This window comes from Gadus macrocephalus, chromosome 7 (genome assembly GCF_031168955.1).
Source record: "Gadus macrocephalus chromosome 7, ASM3116895v1".
Classification (NCBI taxonomy): domain Eukaryota; kingdom Metazoa; phylum Chordata; class Actinopteri; order Gadiformes; family Gadidae; genus Gadus; species Gadus macrocephalus.
The window spans coordinates 4,031,190-4,051,549 of NC_082388.1; the positions used below are offsets into that span (position 1 = coordinate 4,031,190).

At 46.4% G+C, this 20,360-nt stretch overlaps 1 protein-coding gene across 1 annotated transcript; it reads left to right on the forward strand.

Annotated features, from left to right (window-relative positions):
* Window positions 1-203: 203 nt before the first annotated feature.
* atp1b1b (ATPase Na+/K+ transporting subunit beta 1b) lies at window positions 204-12,291 on the forward strand. Its single transcript, XM_060056293.1, has 6 exons — window positions 204-485; window positions 2,944-3,072; window positions 5,367-5,522; window positions 6,292-6,476; window positions 7,009-7,092; window positions 10,214-12,291. Exons 1-6 carry the CDS (start codon window positions 395-397, stop codon window positions 10,469-10,471), a joined length of 903 nt encoding a protein of 300 aa, XP_059912276.1. The 5' UTR covers window positions 204-394; the 3' UTR covers window positions 10,472-12,291.
* The last annotated feature ends 8,069 nt before the right edge of the window (window positions 12,292-20,360 follow it).

The window sequence follows — 20,360 nt, forward strand, 5'->3', positions numbered from 1 at the left end:
ACAGAGCGACACAGACAGAGACAGAGACGTCTCCTCTCCTGTCGTTACGCACGGCTAGGGGAAAGGGGGCGTTGCCAAAGCGGCCAGTTGCCGTGACGCGTCGGCGCCCTGCTCTCTTCCTATTGGACGACGACTGTCCTCCCCCTCCCCCCCCCCCCTTGGTAGGTAACTTCTCGGGAGTTTCCGGGCGGAGTCGCGAGAGCAGAAGGGGATATATTGGCTCGCCCTCCCCCTCAGCGCAGAGCCGCGTGCATCGACGTCGCGTTCGGACCGGTAACCAAGGAACAGGGCACCGTAGTAGAAGTAGTAGAAGAAGAAGAAGAAGAAGAAGAAGAAGAAGAAGAGAGAATCCAACCGTCTAAATAAAAAGGAAGTAAAGCGAAAAAAAGGAAACATGCCGGCAAACAAGGATGACGGCGGCTGGAAGAGCTTCGTGTGGAACTCCGAGAAGGGGGAGCTTCTGGGACGCACTGGGTCGAGCTGGTGTGAGTATCTGTCCGAAGGCGTCGGGTGAGCGGGGAGGGGGACGCGGAGGAGGCTGTCCTCGGGGTCGGTGCTCCGGGCACCGCGCCGCTGCCGTGGACGAGTCCGGTCCGTCGCATTTCCACCTGTTGGATTCCGCCTCTGCAGCATTTCGTGCGCGGCGTCCTTGAGACGCCAGTGCGCGTTTGTCGCGTCGCTACCGCGTCGCCTTCGAACGCACCGACTGTCGTGGCGCTTTGCCGCGCGGTTCTGCAGAACTGATCTTTTACTGGTTTAGTGTCATTGAACAGGTACTGGACGCGGGACTGCTTTGGTACTCCTTACTGGTTTTAGAAAAGTAGCGGACTGAAATCACCCCGCGTTGATGTGTTAACAGTGTAGGTGACGGACGGGATTCGTGCACAGACCATAATAAGTCACGTTATGATGGATGATGGTGTTGAGACGTGCCGGTCGCTATCGGGACGGTCGCTATGGGGATGGCCTGGGGACGTAAAGGACTGAGTGTCTGTCCCCCCCCTCTATCATCCTGGAGGTGTTTGACTTTCGCGCGCGCTGCGTGCGCAGAACGCGCGCTATTTAACCATCGAGCTGTCGCGAGCCAAGGGTTAAAAATGCATCACCCGCCAAGGTGAGGGGAAGGAGACTCGGGCCTCCCTCCCTCCAGGGGGGGAGGGGGGGAGGGGAGGCAGGCAGAGTGATTGTGTTTCCATGATCAAATGTCAGCCCCGGTCCTGAGTTGACAAAGGAATCGATTGATTGACTGGTTTCTCCGGTTTCATCCGGTGTTGGATGTCCTTGGGTTCCCGATTCAATGTCAACTCGCTTTCTTCATCCTCTCGCGTGACTTCGCGCGGCACCGGGCAATCAAGCGAGACTTTACTGTCAAGGGCATCGATCGTGGTTATCGATAAGCGTATGCGTCGCTCACCGTCATCTTCTCGCCTGACTTAGCGCGATCTCGGGCAATCAACCGAGACTTTACTGTCACTCACTTAATCCCCTCGCGTGACTTCGCGTGGCACCGAGCAATCAACCGAGACTTTACTGTTAAGGGTCTCATTAGTGATAATTGTAAGTGTATCACCATGGTGATTGAGGGGGGGGGGGGGGGCTACGAGGTGAGCCCCTCCAGGTGGTCTGGGGGGGGGGGGGGGGGGTCTTACTTGGTGTTACGTCATCCGGAGGGCACTTGGAGGACACTGAGAAAAGTGCTGATGCATTGGAACCGTGTCCCGCTACGCGCATGCGCGGGACGTCAGAGGTGATTCCGATCTCGGCTGCCCTCACCTCATCAAACCTGGCGGGTTTATAATGGTTATCTCTCTTTTTTGATCGATTCTCATCTCTTATATGGTTATATAAACGGAGCCATTGCGGCGCCTAACATCAGCCAATATTACCTGCTGTCACTCACTCGCATGGCAATTAGGAGCTCCGCAATTTGGGAGATTCCCCTCCTCCGCGTTCCCCACAGCGAGGCTGCGCACCGAGCTCGGAGGCGCAAAAAGAACCGCGTCCGACGTGACCCCGTTGACATTGGCCTCTGCAGCAAAGAATGCTAGCTCACCTGCTTAGAGAGCGAGAGAGAGAGAGCGAGCGAGATCTCTAGATCTCTGGATCTAGTTTTTCCATTCACTGGAGTGGTTTGATGTCACCTAAAAGGGGCGGAGCCACGGTGTGCGCGTATTTGAATGTGAATGCGTGCCTCTGTAGTAGTGTTGCCCAGGGTGTGTGCGTGTGTGTGCTGGTTTAATCATTAAATGAGTGTTTCTTTAAATTGTCTTCACTCTCGGTGCCAGAAATTGTAGCAACACTCTCCTCAAACCAGTTTTGGATTAACCAGTGCGGCCATCACCATAGCTTTTTGTGTCAACACGATTCTGTCAATTTAGATTAAAAAATGTTTGGATTAAATACAGTCTAGTTAATCCAATTTGAGTCACTACAGTTCACTAGAGTTTAGTTAATCCAAAACGTGTGTTTTAAACTAAATTGACTGAATCAAAGTTGCACCAACATTTCTACACACTTTTAGTGTGACTTCGATTCTGTCAATTTAGGTTTTGGATTAACTCGCCTTTAATTAACTCTAATGACTCTGGATTAATCAGCATTAGCATGATGTTAGCTTTTCACATGAATTTGATTCACTCAATCTAGCGAAAAAGAACCACAACCACGACTGGAACAGCAACAGATCTTTCCTACTGCACGCTGCTGGTAGCCTAGCCTAGCGTAGCACCAGAGAGTAAACGGATTTGAACCCATGGGACATTCCTGGTGGGATTTGAGCCTGAAACGGCGTCCGGAACGGTGGCTTTAGAGCCGGTCAGGTGGCCGGCGTCTCGGTCTGATGACTGCAGTCGTAGCCAGTCCGTCATATTAACGCTGTCTTTTTCTCTCTCTCTTTCTCATTCTCTTTCTCTTCCCCCTTCCCCCCCCCCCCCCCCCCCACAGTTAAGATCCTGACATTCTACGTGATCTTCTACTCCTGTCTGGCGGGGGTCTTTGTGGGGACCATCCAGGCCATGCTGATGACTCTCAGCAACTACAAGCCCACCTGGCAGGACCGGGTCGCCCCCCCAGGTAAAAGATCCAGACCTCTCCGGGGTCAAGAGCTTATCGGTCAGACTTTGCCAGAAATATGTGTGCACTTGTGTGTGATTTAAAAAAAATAACGAATTTGTGGAAGAAATTGGCAAAATTCGGTAAAAATTGAATTAACCAAATCGCTAAAGAAATTTGGTTAAATCGTACAATCCAATTTGGTAGATATCTCGACACACTTGTGGTTGTTTTTTGTTAAATCACGCAAAAAACACACAAACATTTTCCGAACGCACGTTTACCAAAGGCTGTTTTTGATTAAATCGCCCAAAAATGAGCACAAAATACCCGCAAAAAACAGGAAAGTAACACTATCCGGTAGCTGTTTCATTTTTGACATCTGCGCATCATTCCCCTCGCTCCTGTGGTAGTAATCATAATAATAATAATAATTATTATTATTATTATTATTAATACATAACATTTCTATAGCGCTTTCCTCTTATTAACAGTGCTTGAGAGCGTCATGTATGCTCTGATGTGTGTACTCCCGGCCCTGGTATTCTCCGGGGTCTGGTCATCGCGTCACTGGTTGCCTGGTTACCCTCCGGAGACGAGGCCGTCTGGGATTCCCTACTTCCTGACGATTATCTTCACGGGAGGCAACAGGACACGGCACAAGCCCCCACTGGTGGCGTGCCCGCTGCCATGGCGACACGACAACATGACACGACTGACTGGTCGGGTTACAACGCTAGCCTTCTGCTGTGTTGTCCGAGACAGAAGGCCTGCATGGTCGCCTGCTGCTGCTCCATGGAGGGGGGGAGAGAGGGGGAGGGAGAGGAGTGTGGTGAGATAGGGCGGGAGGGTGAGGTAGAGAGATGGAGAGAGGGAAGGGGAGTGAACAGGAAGGGGGAGAGAGGAGGGGAGGGGGAGCGAGGCGACAGCAGCAGCAGAAGGCTGCTAAACGTAGCCGTATTGAATTTCACACATTCAGGCGCAGTTCAGCTGAGGTGGAATTCCGATGGGCCCAGACGGTCCGAGTCGCTCCTTCCCCGGCGGGCAGCCCTGGAAGAGGAGTACGTTTTAAATGCTGACTTTTATTCCCATGGGAAGAGTTCAGCCAGACTTTTGAGCGATTGTTTGCTATCATGGCGGAAAAGTGAACATTTACCGAAGGTGGTTTTAAATCGTGCAAAAAAATGCGCACAATCATTTTTCTAACGTACACTTCACCAAAGGTTGGTGTTTACTAGCGTGGAGGATAAGTGACCGATGCGTCTGTCATTCGTCAACATAATTTCGTTAGCTTTAGCGTTAGCTTTAGCTTTATTTGAGTTTGATTTCTCGGCTGTACTCGCGATGGGGTCAACTTGAGCCTAATAAAACACTGCCCTTGTGTTAAGATAAGGGTCGGTTCCAAAGGATGCCCTGGGTGTAAAACAATAAAGGTTTATGGGGGGCCAAGGGCAAGGTGTGAGCGATTTATGCAGGCGAACCCGAGTTAATATTTGAAGGGTTTGAATTTCATTACTTGGCTAGGCCAAGGGGACTTTTATTTTGACAGCACAGCAGCATTGATCATGGAGGTACTTCCTCTACTCATTTGGAGTGTAACGTCCAAAATTGTTGGTTCGCTTTCATTCCACATTATTCCGATATTTAAAAAAAAAAAGTGGAATTCTTCGTCGGTTTAATAAATGCACACACGCACGTGTGCGTGCGACAGTGCACAAATGTGCGTTTACGGAATGACTGCACCCTGTCCTCACCCCTCACCTTAAACACCTCACTCCCTTTTGACTGTAGACCAATACTTCACATGCCTCACCCTCCCTCCCTCCCCCACTCTCCCACCAACTTCCTTCTTTGCATTTGAGGAACAACGGTTAAATCGTTAAGCAACAGCTCCCGGTCTCCTGGGATTGGCTGTTCAATTAAGACCCCAGCTGGTTCAAACCACTGATTTATGGATGGCTTCAAACCCCCCCCCCCCCAGTGTCCCCTGGTGTTCTGTGACCCTGACCCCCCCCCCTCATGCTCTACCCTACCCTCGGTAGAGCCTGGTTTATTGGTCTGTCTCCCTCTCCTGACCCTCCCATGGAGACGTGGCGTCATGCTTGGGGGAGAGAGAGGTTGTTTTTGGTTAAATTGTGCAAAAACACGGTTATTTTTTACGTACATTTACCAACGGTTGTTTTTGGTTTAATCGCACAAAAACGTAACTAAGTTCCCATGATGTTCTGACGGCGTTCTGACAATGTTCCCATGAAGCTCTGACGACGTTCCCATGACGTTCCTCCCCTTGTGCCCCCTCCCCCCTCCCCCCTCAGGCCTCTCCCACATGCCCCGCTCGGACAAGACAGAGGTGTCCTTCAACACGCGGGACCTCGATACCTACAATCAGTACACCAAGAGCCTCCGCGCCTTCATGGCCAAGTACGACGAAGAGAACCAGCGGGACCAGATGCAGTACGACGACTGCGGCGGTAAGGAGTTTGCACCTCCTCTGCCACTCTCTCCTCGCCTCCTCTCCTCTCCTCTCCTTCTCTTCCTCCTCTCCTCACCTTCTCTTCCTCCTCTCCTCTCCTCTCCTCTGCTCCGCCTCGCCGCGCCTCCTCTCCTCTCCTTCTCTTCCTCCTCTCCTCACCTTCTCTTCCTCCTCTCCTCTCCTCTCCTCTGCTCCGCCTCGCCGCGCCTCCTCTCCTCTCCTCCCTCCTCTCCTCCTCTCCTCTCCTCTCTCAGCACCAATCAGCTTGATCCATATTTGTACATTATATTCTATTTGACATTTTTTTATTTGAGCATTTTGTGTAATTTTTTAAGGGGACATTTCAAAGTTCTAAGTTACAAAGTGTATTTTTGCAGAGAAATGCTGAATAAATGTATCATGTATTCAAAGTAAAAAATTATCGTTTGGAAAAACCGCGATTTCAATATTGACCAAAATTATCGTGACTGTTTTTTTTTTCCCGTAATGTAGCAGCCCAGCTCCTTCCTTCGCTCCTTCCTTCCTTCGTCAATCCATCGGTTTTGCGTTCCTTACCTCCTTCCTTCCTTGGTCTGTCTGTTCGTTGTCTCACCGGTTCCTTGGCTCGTCCGTTCCGTGGTTCCTCAGTTTGTCTGTTCATTGAGGAACGCAGAACCCCTCCCCTCCTCCTCCTCCTCCTGTCTATTCCTTGAGGAACGCAGAACCCCCTCCCCTCCTCCTGTCTGTTCCTTGTCTCACCCGTTCCTTTTTCCCCCTCTCCCCTCCAGAGGAGCCGACGGAGTACCGTGAGCGCGGGGAGCTGGAGAGCGACGTTGGTGTCCGCAAGGCGTGCCGCTTCTCCCGCTCGCTGCTGGGCGACTGCTCCGGCCTGGAGGACCCCGACTTCGGCTTCAAGGAGGGCAAGCCCTGCATCATCGTCCAGCTGAACCGCATCGTCAACTTCAGGCCAAGGGTGAGTGTCCTCTGGGGGGAGGAGAGGGAGGGAGGGGTGAGTAGAGGAAGAGGGTCAGAAAGGGGTGAGGTGTGTGTATATGTATATATTTAGATATAGATATATAGATATATATTAGTACAAAACTCTCGTAGGGAAAGAAAAGATGCTTCCATCAGGTACAAAAAATAAAGATAAAATAATGCATTGGTGATACTGTTCAAAACAATAGTCTGAACTGAAACCCTCACCGAAGACCACTCCCCCCGACATTTTCTGGGGGAAACACTGAGGAGGGTACATGAGTGAGTTAGGCTGTTGGGGGAGGAAGATGCATTGTATAGTGTGGCAGGGCGGAGGCAGAAGAGGAGTGGGAGACTACAGGAGTGAGGTATAGTGTGGGGAGGTATAGTGTGGGGAGGAGGAGGGGGGGGGTAAAAGGGTGAGATAAGACACTGGCCACGTTGCCGTCAGTGGTTTGATAAAGGCTCCACAATGCCATCTTACCCGTGACTCTGACCTTGTATTCTCCCCCCCTTCCCTTCCCCGCCAGCCCCCCATGAACAACGAGAGCATCCCTGAGGAGGCCCACCACAAGGTTCAGCCCAACGTGATGCCCATCTACTGCACAAACAAGGTACGTCTGGGACCCCCTTCCTGGAGGGCAGAGTGGGGAGGACCCCTTGTGGCAGATTGAGGGTTAGTGGGGGACCCCCCCCCTGGGGTTCAGAGTCTGGGAGCCCCTACTGGGTGGACTGGGAGGAATCCAAATCAATGTGTTTCCCTTTTAATTGGAGAATGAACTGTTATGTATGGATAGTATAGTGATTACGATGTCCATGGTGATCCACTCGTGGGTTGACCGGGTAGAGGCTGGAGTAGACACTTCATGTTCTGAATGTCCAGATTCGATTAAAAATAAAGTTATGAGTCCGATTCCAATGCTCATTCAAACAAATATTCAAAGTAAAGATTATTGTTGAAAGACGGGTCAAGACGTGCAGGACATGCAAGGCAAGAAAGGTCTAAAGACGATGTGCTTTTCCAGACAGCGCTCCCCCAAGGCCTCGGTTCGCTTTCTTTTCAGGACAACTTGCCCTGTAGAAAGAACACAGCATTCAATTAATCATACATGCATACATGCACGCAAACATACATGCAGTACTGAAAATGACAATAGTATGCATAAGGGGTGTAGTCACGGTTCACTTCAGACATCATGGTTCGGTACGAGTTCGGTACAATGAAGGGAAAAAACAAAAATGCAGAAGGGAATTCTTTTTTATTGTGCATCACTCAGGTTGTACCACTTATACAGTCTCTCCCCTGAGCTAGCTGCAACAGCCTGAAGTGTGTAATCTAAGATGTAAACAAGTACCCCGCATAATCTCCAGACTTGTAAACAAAATAAGACAATCAGTTATAAAACTGAAAATGCAGCATGTCTTATTTAGGAAAGTGCAAAGTACACAGCATCAGCGCATTTCCACCGGAGGGTGCGGGTTGGTTCGTTGCGGCTAGTGTCTCGTAGCCCGGAGTAGTGAGGGTGCGGTACGGCACAGCTCAGTTACGGCTCGCGTTTCCACGGCCGACAGTACCCTTATGGTAGGGGGGGGGGGGGGGGGGGGGGTTTAAACCGGATGGCGATAGCCGTGGCAGCTACGTTAGCATTGTGACCTCATAGCAGCCCGACACTAGTTTGGCTCCGCCCGCCTAAGTACTTCAGCTCAATTTGAATTTCCCTTCAGTACTAGGTCTGGGTCTGCGGTATGTTTTCTGCGTCCAATCAGCAAACGAGGGAGTTGCTGAGAACAATGACGTTAAATTCAGCTCTCGTTGACGGACATCTTCACGCATGTGTGTGGTTTGCTTACAGCCTGCGCACAACGTGATTCCAGGCCAAACGTTAGCGATTGGTTATGGCAGATCCAAAGTGTCACTGGGCAGACCCAATAGTTTTAAACTTCAACAGACACCCGTGAGAGTAAGTACGAGAGTCTGGTAGGACCAGGCTAGCCCGACACAGTGTAGAGTGTTAATAAATCCAAGGAAAAATATGAACGCGCACAATGAACAAAGATCAACAATGTAGGACGTCCAAGAAGGACGGTAAACTTTTGTGCGACATTTTCTTCAATAAACTAAGCTTTCGCCGTTGTCCAGAAATGCCTCACGGATAATGTATTTGTTTTGTTATTCTCCCCCTTTCTCACGGAAGTGCGATTCTGTCGACCAATCAACGGACACCGTGTGTAGCTCGAACTTGCCGGCACCCTTTCAGGCGTCTCAGTACCCCTACGGCTCAATAAGGCTCAGTCCGGGTCATGTCCATTTTTGGCGGTGGAAACGCGATCCGTGCTGCACCTTAGCGAACTGAACCAACCCGCACCCTCCAGTGGAAACGTGCCATTAGTTGTCCCTGAAGAACTTGCGTATCAAACATTAGTTCCGCATTAAATGAATTAATTCGCACGCCAGTTTTATATAATTTTATACTTCGTATTCTCTGTGTAAATCCATGCACCGAACCGTGATGTCCGTACCGATTCGGTTCAATACAAATACATGTATCGTTACACCCCTAGTATGTATTGTTACTCCCATGCCTTAGGGGGCTCTCTAACATTGTTCTGGTCTGTTCTGTCATTCCGCGACTAACAATTTATCATTGTGTTGTATAACAAAGATAATATTAACGGTTAATTGTTTGAGACACTTTGACGTTTTTTGTCGAAATTTGGCTGTGGTTTTGCCTGTGTTTTGTGTTACTAACTTTATTGCGGATGTTTTGCATGTTTTGTTTTCATTCGTTAGATAGCTAGGGATATGGTAAGTGTTTGATTGTCATGGTTTGCTGTGTGCCGTGCTCTGTGTGGATTCATCTTTCCTCGACGATGGTGCTAAAGTGTGCTAATGAGGCTAAAGCTTGCGCTGGTGTTTAGATGGACGTAGGAAAACATCAGAGGAAGAACCCTAGTTCCTAGTGTTGTGCATCGGCTGTAGGCCACAGCGTTTATGATTACAAATGCACTGTTCAGAATATGGTAGAACTTCACTTGGTAAAACATTTGAGAGGCCTACAATGTTGTTTTTGTGTTGGGTGTGTTTTGTGTGGTTTGATTCTTTTAATGATACCGCTTCTGAAAAAAAAAAATATTAAAAAGTTACATTTACTGCTTTTAAAGCTTTTATCCGAAAATTACTTAGAACAAGTCAATTTGTCTGAAGAAAGAAACAATCTTTCACTGTCGGTACAGTAAGAATGTTCTTAGAACCAATTGCCAAGCACTTACAATCACTAGGTAAGTAAGGATTCTCATAAGAGACGAGCACTTGCAGTGACACAAAAGTAACGTATAAAACGTGACTTCAAACACGTAGAAATATCATACGGTGAACAGGGTCGTGCAACCAACGAGAATGCAGACAATCAGTTTTCTTGACTTCTTATCAACTGGTATCAAAACCGGTCTAAACCAGACCCCGCTACCGAACTAGCGCGCACAGATACAACACCCACCATTTTACAATGAACTTCCCACCTAGCCCCACCGCACGCCGCGACCGCTAACCATCCCGCCCTTTTCCCTCTTCCCCCTCACATCCGCAGTGAGTGGATGTCCCTAGTCCCACCACACGCTACCGCCAAGGGCTAACGTTCCCGCCATTTTCAAACGCCATTTTGCAGTAAACTCCATAACTAGCCCCACCACACGCCGTGAGCGCTAACCATCCCGGCTTCCCCCCCCCCCCCGCAGAGAGAGGAGGATGCCGGCAAGGTGGGCGAGGTGAAGTACTACGGCATCGGTGGCGGTTTCCCGCTGCAGTACTACCCGTACTACGGCAAGCTGCTGCATCCCCACTACCTCCAGCCCCTGGTGGCCCTGCAGTTCGTCAACCTCACCATGAACGCTGACATCCGCATCGAGTGCAAGGTGTACGGTGACAACATCGCCTACAGCGACAAGGACCGCTTCCAGGGACGATTCGACATCAAGTTCAACATCAAAAGTTGATGAGGGTCTCCTTGACCGCCTGGGGGGGAGGGGGTGACACCCTGTGACACCCACACCCCAACAACCCGACACCAAACCCCTGTCCTGTCCTTAGGACCCTTCCCTGACCCTCCTCTTCCAGTATCGTCATCCCCTTCCTCCTTTTCCTCCTCCCCACACTATACCTCACCCCTTCCCTCCTCCTCCTCCTCCTCCTCACATTATACCTCACCCCTCGCCTCCTCCTCCTCCTCCTACTATACCTCACTCCTTCCTGACTCGCCTCCTCCTCATCCAGCATCATACCCTCCCACTCCTCCCCCTCTTCCTCCTCCTCCCCCTCCCCCCCACACTATACCTCGCCCTCCCATGACCCCCTTCTACACATTGGAGCTTAACTCATTTCAGGAAGTGAAGGAGAGGGAGGGGGAGGGAGGGAGGGAGGGAGAGGAGGGAAAAGAACATAACATAATTTAGTAGATGTGTAAAACAAAAACGGGGGTATGAGTAATATCGGTTAGGTTAAAAAAAAATAAACACTTATGAACGAATCAACAACGAATAAAAAAAAAAAAATGAAAACTTAACCGCCCCAAAAAATAAAATGGCTGCCCCGAAGACTCATCCACACCCCTTGGAACGGTGATTTAAAATGGCCGCCGTCAACACTAGCTTTCTCCGCTTTCTGCTTCGCTTTAGAGTTTGTCATTTACAGGATGAGTAGCATAGAGTAACCCACGAAAAAATATATTTATTCTACTGTAAATGGAGGTCTTCCACAGGGGCTACGAGACACCGTTCATTTCTAACTGTAAATCAATATTTCACCACTGTGTAGAGAGCCGTCTTTATAACGATATATATATAAATATATATATCTTTTTATTTTTGGGAGTGTAAAAATGCAGTAGTTGCAGACTTTTTGGGTCTTTTCCAAACCATGTTGTAACCGGTTTTCTTATGTACGCAAGCTTTAGCAGTCTGAGACATGTGTATATACGTGTATATATATCTAATATATATATAGATGTATACTCTGTGATTTGAAGAAGATGGAGGGGAAAAACACAATATTTTGGCGGTACGCTGGGATCGAATGAGGAAATGGCTTCACTCCAGGGAACTTTTTAACTTAATTTAAATTTTTCCATCTTTTTTTTGTGTCTTTTATGTTTTGATCGAGGGAAGAATCGAGGTTGGGGGAGGGACGGGAAATCTTTATAGTATGCTTTTTTTTTTCTTTTTTTTTCATTTATTTTTCTCTTAATGATTTTAAATGTGGTATCAGGGGCTTTAAAAAAAAAAGAAGACGGTTGATTCGTGTTTTTTCTTCTTTAAAACGGATGTTCTTTGTCGGTTGGTCTTTATCCGTTTCACCTTGAATGTAGACACGTGCGATCGGCACATCGGGAAATCGGACGATCTTTGACCCGCGGAAACTAATACCTTAAAACTAAAATCCGATATGTGGGTCCGACGAGGGGCACGTCCGACGTGGTGGGGGGGAGGGGTCACCTTTCTGATAAACTGTTTTTTTGTTATTGTCTGCCATTTCAATGTGGCTGGGTTATAAATTTTATATTTATGCAGTTGTACATTTTGTTTATCCAGAACAGTTTAACATATAAGTACAATACCAAAGTCGCTGGGGGGAATAGCGTTGAGGGTGGAGTTTTTTTGTCAGAAGCAAACGCAGTACTCGGTGTTATTTTGATCTCGATGTTTAAGTGCTAAAAAGTCAATGTCTGACATCCTTCATGGTTCAGGAGCTCATCCCCTCTTGTCATTTATTTAATCAGAGTAAGAAACAAAAGTGAAATAAAATAAAAAGACAAAACTAACTCTCGTCTGCACGTTTCGTTATTCACGTTTAGTTTCACCACCATAGCGTCATTGTAATCGTTAGCCTCATAGCATACTCGATATAGTTAGCCTCATCCTTATAGTTGGCCTTACATCATCATTTATATCGTTGGCCTCATAGCATAATCTATTTTGTTAGCCTCGTAGCATAATCAATTTCGTTCACCTCGTAGCATAATTTATATCGTTAGCATCATAGCATAATTTATATCGTTGGCCTCATAGCATCATTGGTATTGTTAGCCTCATAGCAATTGCCTTAGTCATATTTTTGCCAAATTGTTATATTTAACCCAACTACTCTCCTAGCTACGCTGATTCACTGTCTCATTGGCTATATCCGAAGCCAATCAGTTATTTTTGCATTCCATAATCACTGCCTAGGGCATTTATTTGACTTAAGATTAACCCTTAAAATATGACTCGGTCAATTTTGATTTACATTTACATTGAGGGCGATTTAGCAGATGCTTTTATCCATAGCAACTTACAATAAATCCATTTGTCAGAAGAAAGAGAAACAATATATATCTGTGGGTACAGTAAGGATGATCATAGAAACAAGTGCCAAGCACTAACTATCACTAGGTTAACCCATTCCCCGTATACAACAAAGATACTTAGGATAAGATTAAGTTATATTTTTAAGGGCTTTTTTTATTCTTATATTATATTTAAAATTTGTTCTTAAGTCTTTTCATTCACAGGTGGCCGTTTTTTTGAAGAGGGTAAAGTTATAGATACTGCGACAAATCATGTTCTCTAGATAATTGAGAAGATAACATGCATCTCAGTGGACACGGCCACTTGTGATGTCACTAAAATACAGGAAAAGGGCGGAGTTGAAAACGGCTAATCACACTCACACCTGGTGACGTAATATAATTACATTCAGGGGATTTTGCTGATGCTTTTATCCAAAGCGACTTACAATCATTTCATACACACATTCACAAACCGACGGCGGAGTAGACCCCTCAGGGCGATGCTCAGCTGGTCAGGAGCAGTCAGGGTGAGGCGTCTTGCTCAGGGACACCTCGACACTCAGCTAGGAGGAGCCGGGATCCAATCAGCAAGCTTACAGTCACAACTCACCCACCTCCTGAGCTACTGTAGCCACAGCACCCCTTTAAGTGCTGTCCTCATGTCATAAACGTTGTGGCTCGTTTTCTGTTGTTCTGACCGGTAGCAGTTCTAAGTCCAGTTACGCCCCGGCGCCCCGACCGCCGCTGGGACTGACCCAGGGGAACGCAGAAGCAAGCGTTTCTCCTTTTCTCTGACCTTTGTCCTTCGATCTTTCTCCACATGGTGAGAGAGGTAAGCTTCCTCTCTGGAGTGAAGGCGAAGTTCGATGACGAGATGTTTTTCAGTTGCCAGGCGATTCAGGTTCCTGTTTGAGGGAGGGAGAGAAAGGAAGGGGTGGGGAGAGAGAGGGGAAGGGGAGAGACTGAAAGAGTTGATTGATTTTATTTGCAGCACTCTGTCATACATTAAAATACATAAATAGTAAGGGATGACATAATAAAGCCTGAATGCTTATTTCCATTGTGGTCCATAGGGAGAGATAGAAGGGGGTGGGGGGGGGGGCAGTGAGAGGGGGAGAGAGAGAGAGTGTGTGTTCACACTGTTTGTCTGTGTGACTGTGTTCACACTTGCCTCCCCCATCTGCCTATCTCTGTTTTAAACACTACAACTCCACCTCCATCACCACCACCTCAGAACCACCACCACCTCCACCTCCATCACCACCACCACTTCCACCACCACCAACAACTCACCACCACCGTCACCTCAACCTCTGTCATCAACCCCCACCATCACCTCCCCACCACCATCACCTCCACCTCCATCACCACCACCATCACCTCCACTTCCATCTTCATCAACCACCTCCATCACCACCACCTAACCACCACCATCACCTCCACTTCCATCTTCATCAACCACCACCACCCCCACCGCCATCACCTCCACCTCCGTTATCATCCACCACCACCATCACCTCCACCTCCATCATCATCAACCACCACTACCACTACCACAAAAATGTAAGAGGTAACACTATAGTTTCTTATTGGTGGTCGTTAAGAGAGCACAAGGGCATGAAAAAAAACAAAAGGGGTAACACTGTCGTTCCTTTTCATCGTTATTAGAAAAAACATAAGGGGTAACACTGTTTTTTAATGGTCATGGTTTAAAAAGAGATAGGGGGTAACACTGTCGTTTTTTATTGGTCATTAAAAAAAGAAAGGGTCAACAGTGTAAAAAACTGACACTTTTTATTGTTGGTCATTAAGAAAAACATAAGGGGTCACACTGTCGTTTTTTATCGGTTTTCATGAATGAAAACAAAACCTAAAGGGTGACACCGTAATTTTTCATCTGTCGTCTTGGAAAAAAAACAAGGATAACGCTGTCGTTCTTTATCGTTCTTTTTTTTAAAAAGACATGAGGGGTAACACTTGTTTTTTTATCGGTCATGAACGAAAACATAAAGGGTCTTTTTTTTTGGTCTATTATTTATTGGTCATTTATGGATTCTTTATCGGCCGTCATGAATTTTTTTAAGGGGTAACACTATCGTTTTTTATTGGTGGTCGACTGGTCGTTAAGAAAAGCATACGGGTTGTCAAGGAAAAAAACATAAGGGGAAACACTGTCGTATTTTAATGGTCATCGTTTAAAAAGAGATGGGGGTAACGCTGTAGTTTTTTATTGGTCATTGTTAAAAAAAGAAAATAAGGGTAGCCAGTTTAAAAATCTGACACTTTCGATTGTTGGTCATTAAGAAAAACATAAGGGGTCACACTGTCGTTTTTCATGAATGAAAAGAAAACGTAAGGGTTAACGTTCTTTAACTGTCTTTTTTTTTAAAAACATGAGGGGTAACACTGCAGTTTTTCTTCGGTCGTCATGAAAAAAAACAAGTGGTAACACTGCCGTTCTTTATCGGTCGTAATAAAAAAGAACATTAGGGGTAACACTGTTTTTTATCGGTCGTCATTGAAAAAAAAATAAGGGGTAACACTCATTTTTTATTGGTGGTCGTTAGGCAAGGCAAGGCAAGGCAACTTTATTTATATAGCACTTTTCATACACAAGGCAGACTCAAAGTGCTTCACATATAAACATTGTCATACAATAAAATAAAATAATAGATAAGTAAAAGAAAACATATGCAAAGAATTGAGTAAAATAGAAAGTGCAATGTATTTAACATCAGATCAACAGTCTCTCTGGTATCCGCGTTGGGACTCCAACCCGACCTAAAGGAACTTGGTACTTTCTCTGGGACTCCAACCCGGATTCTAGTAACTCTAACCACGAACCAAAGGCCTTATTCTGGGACTCCAACCCAGACAGACGTCAGGACTCTAACCCAGGCAGAACTCAGGTCTTTCTCTGGGACTCCAACCCGACCTAAGGAACATGGTCCTTTCTCTGGGACTCCAACCCAGATAGGACTCTAACCCAGACAGAAATTGGGTCTCAAACCCTTATCCTTTCTCTCTGGTAACAGATCATGTATCTTTCTGGTAAAAATAGAAAATAAAGGGAAAGTTATAAAGGCATTTTAGTCAAATAAAGGCAAAGTAAATAAAAGTGTATTTAAGATTTAGCAGAAAGCTAAAGCAAATATAAAAGTCTTCAATCTTGTTTTAAAGGTGCTCAGAGTTGGGGCAAGTCTTAAATCCTCAGGGAGTTTATTCCAGCTATTTGTTGCATAGTAACTAAATCCTGCCTTCCCATGTTTCGTGTTGACTCTGGGGATGATTAACAGATTGGTCTCAGAAGATCTTAGTGTTCTAGAAGGCTTATGTAGTGGAAGCATATCAGTTAAATATTTTGGGCCTAAACCCTGCAGGGATTTATAGGTTAGCAACATGATTTTAAAATCAATTCTCTGACCTACAGGAAGCCAATGTAACGATTTAAGAATTGATGTATTGTGTTCAAATTTTTTGGTCTTTGTTAAAACTCTAGCCGCAGCATTCTGAACAAGCTGAAGCTTCCTTAGAGTTTGTTTTGGGAGACCTGTAAGGAGACCATTGCCGTAATCAAGCTTACTAGTGATAAAGGCATGTACAAGTTTTTCTAAGTCTTCGGTGGACATGAGCCCTCATGAGGACATATGCCGTCTTGCTACATTTTGAAGGTGATAATATGCAGATTTTGTAACTGATTTGATGTGACTGTCGAAATGTAAATCAGAATCCATGATAACCCCTAGATTTCGTGCTTTGATTGAGGTTTTCAGGGACAGAGAGTGAAGGTGTTGGGTTACTTTAAAGGACAATTCCGGTATTTTGATCATTGAGCCCCCTTTCTGGTTTGTTTAGGATGAAATAGAGTGGGTGACACCGAAATTTGAACTATTAGTCCTTTCTCGGGTATTTGGCTCATTTTGAATCGCTCCTGCCTGCTTCACAATGGTTGTCTGTGTGCATACACAAACCTGTCAACCCAGCAACCCCTAAACGTTCGTTTTCAAAAATGTGCAAGTAACCGAGTGGTTAGTGGCATTCGTGAAGTTTAAAAAAAAAATATCGGCGCAATATATGGTTTCCATCCGTGTTAGTTGCTAATTGGAACTATTTCTTCAGATACCTCACAATCGCATATAAACTTCCGCACAAGGTCCCACTCCGTGCAGCACCTACTTTCGACTTCCGTCGACATCTGTGTGTAGATTTGATATTGGTCTGTAGTTGTTAAAAATAGAGGTATCTAGGCTCCGCTTTTTTAAAAGGGGTTTAATAACTGCAGTTTTCCAGGCTTTTGGGAAGTTGCCTGACTGGAGAGAGTTGTTAAAGGTCCCATGACATGCTATTTTATGTATTCTTTAATATAGGTATTAGTGGGCAACTAACACAGTATTCAAAGACGTTCCCTAAATTCAGCCGTGGTGCAGAGTTACAGCCACTCCGAGCCAGTCGCACATTGAGCTTCCCCCAAATGCGCTGTTTCGGTGGGCGTGTCAAGGAGGAGGGTGGGGGTGTGGCCCTGAGCAGCTTGCAGCCACCATGCGCTCTGTTTACAGTGGATGTATCGCAATGGTGAGCCGCACACAGCCTTTAGCCGTGTTCTGTAAATATTCTAGAACACACGGGAGTCCTGGAGCTCTATATCTAAATATTATCATATAGCCTACACAGATATCTATATCATATAATATATATTATCACGGCCAAAAGCTGTGTGAGCCGATATTATGAATCTCAAACGACCGCGTTGGGTTCTCCGACGTTCCTGGTTCTTCAACGTCCACATCAATGTGAATACACACACTGTAACGCAAGTGTTTCTTGTCGGTTCTTTGACGTGTCTTGTATTTCCACAACGAGACTGTCGTGGGGGTTATCTGAGCCATGGTTGAGAAGGAATTGGGGGAAAGGAACTTTGATTTGACTCGCTGAAGTACATGAACTGCGACATGCCTCCGGTTGCCGCGAGGCACCATCGCCCGGCAGCGGGCAGCGGGCAGCCGGCAGCAGGCAGCGCGCGGTTCAGTCGACTTCAGGTTGATGTGAAAGTGGAAGAACCAGAGACGTCGCAGAACCCGACAAAGTCGTTTGTGATTCATAATATCGTCTGGAGGCGCACACAATATGTTATATGATATAGATATCTATGTATATGATATTATTTAGATATAGAGCTCCAGGACTGTAATGCAAGTGTTGTACACTTCCTTGTTATTTGGATAACCGTTCTGCTGTTGGTGTGATGGCGCATAACACGTCGGACTCTCGTATCTGGTATTTCTACAACGAGACTCGTATTGGGGGTTATCTCAGCCAAGGTTGAGAATGAATTGGGGGGAAGGAACTTTGGCTTTGACTCCCTCAAGAACATGAACCACGACATGGAGGAGAAAGGGATTGTTGGTGGCGAATGTCTCCCGCTTGAGCCCCGCTGAGGGACCACCGCCGGAGGCGGAGGTGCATAAGCGCTGCCCGGCAAAGATCCCTTTCTCCTCCTTGTCGTGGTTCATGTTCTTGAGGGAGTCAAAGCCAAAGTTCCTTCCCCCCAATTCATTCTCAACCTTGGCTGAGATAACCCCCAATACGAGTCTCGTTGTAGAAATACAAGATACGAGAGTCCGACGCGTTATGCGCCATCACACCAACAGCAGAACGGTTATCCAAATAACAAGGAAGTGTACTTACAGTCCTGGAGCTCTATATCTAAATAATATCATATAATACATAGATATCTATATCATATAACATATTGTGTGCGCCTCCAGACGATATTATGAATCACAAACGACTTTGTCGGGTTCTGCGACGTCTCTGGTTCTTCCACTTTCACATCAACCTGAAGTCGACTGAACCGCGCGCTGCCTGCGGCCGGCTGCCCGCTGCCGGGCGATGGTGCCTCGCGGCAACCGGCGGCATGTCGCAGTTCATGTACTTCAGCGAGTCAAACCAAAGTTCCTTTCCCCCAATTCCTTCTCAACCATGGCTTAGATAACCCCCACGACAGTCTCGTTGTGGAAATACAAGACATGTCAAAGAACCGACAAGAAACACTTGCGTTACAGTGTGTGTATTCACACACACACATGTGGCGCTCGCACGGTCGAGTCTCATTGGCGGGCCAACGTCTCTGGGCGGGCCAGGCAGAGTAAGGGGAGGAGCTGAGATTCCTCATGACGTCATGAGCACAGATTTCCAAATCAGCGCGCTTGAGCCTCCGTTTTTTCAAAGGCGAGCAGAACAGCTAGTGCTCGTTTTACACCAAACGCAAGTTTTAGCCACTGGGGGACCATAGGCAGGCTAGGGGAACTCATATTTATGTTAGAAAACCTCATAAATTGAGATTTTTATGTCATGGGACCTTTAACTATCTGCAATATGTCTATTGCTAGGCAGTCAAAAACATTCTTAAAGAGGTTGGTAGGTAAAGACTCAAGGCAACAGGTGGATGGCTTTAGTTGTGTCACAGTTTCCACAAGAGTTTTAGAGTCTATAACATTAAAGCATGCCATCCCTGCCACGTTACTCTTGCCTGAACAGGGTGGTAGTCCAACATTTTTGTTTGAAGTGGAGATATTGATGGCGTGTCTGATGCCTTCAATTTTATCAGTATAAAAAGCTGCAAACTCATTGCATTTCTGTGTGGAATGGAGATCAGGTGGAATTTGTGTTGGGGGGTTGGTCAGTCTGTCAACAGTTGCAAATAGGGTTTTTGCATTATTAGTATTGGTTTTAATGATATTGGAGAAAAATGTTTCTCTAGCACTTTTTAAGTCTAAATTGAGCCAAAATGGTAAAAAGGTTTTTTGCACACTTGTCATTCAAATCATCAGTATGAAAATTGAAGTCACCAGTTATAACTAGACAGTCAAAGTCTGTGGAGATGCAAGACAATAATTCTGTGAAGTCTGTTTGCAGAGTATGTGGGGGGCAATGGTGGTAATAAAATCATTAACTAAAGATTATTTGTTATTAAGAGACCTAACATTAAGTAGACCCATCCTTATGGTGTTGTTGAGGCTTTAAGGTTGTTTTTGGTTTGGAGGCAATATGTATGAGATTTGTGAGGTTAGCAGTGTGTCTAAGTTTCCCTTTGTTTACTCTCTAATCTCTCTCACGGAAGTGCGAAAAATTTCCGCGTCTGGTGTAGCCACGGCCTTAGGCCGTGGCTACACCAGACGCGGAAATTTTGCTTTGCGGACGCGTTGTGAACGCAGCAGAATTCGAAACCGTTGAAAGCAATGAGAGTGGCTACACCAGACGCTGAAACTGAATGTACCGCGCCGACATTTCCGCGTGGAAAATTAAGACATAGACTGGTTTCTATTTTTATTATTTTCCGCGAGGTTTGCGTGGGCCTTTTAACATAGAGTATGGTAATAAATCAATAAGATGTAATTGGTGTCCTGTCGCTGGAGATCTGCACCAATCACTGACAGGATGTGGTCCATCTGCGTTGGTGTCATACGAAAATACGATCGATGGGTTGCAGCGTTAAAACGCAACTCCTCCGCCAGGTTGTAAAATACCCCTTGCTGTCGCCTGCGCTGGTTGATTGCAGTCAC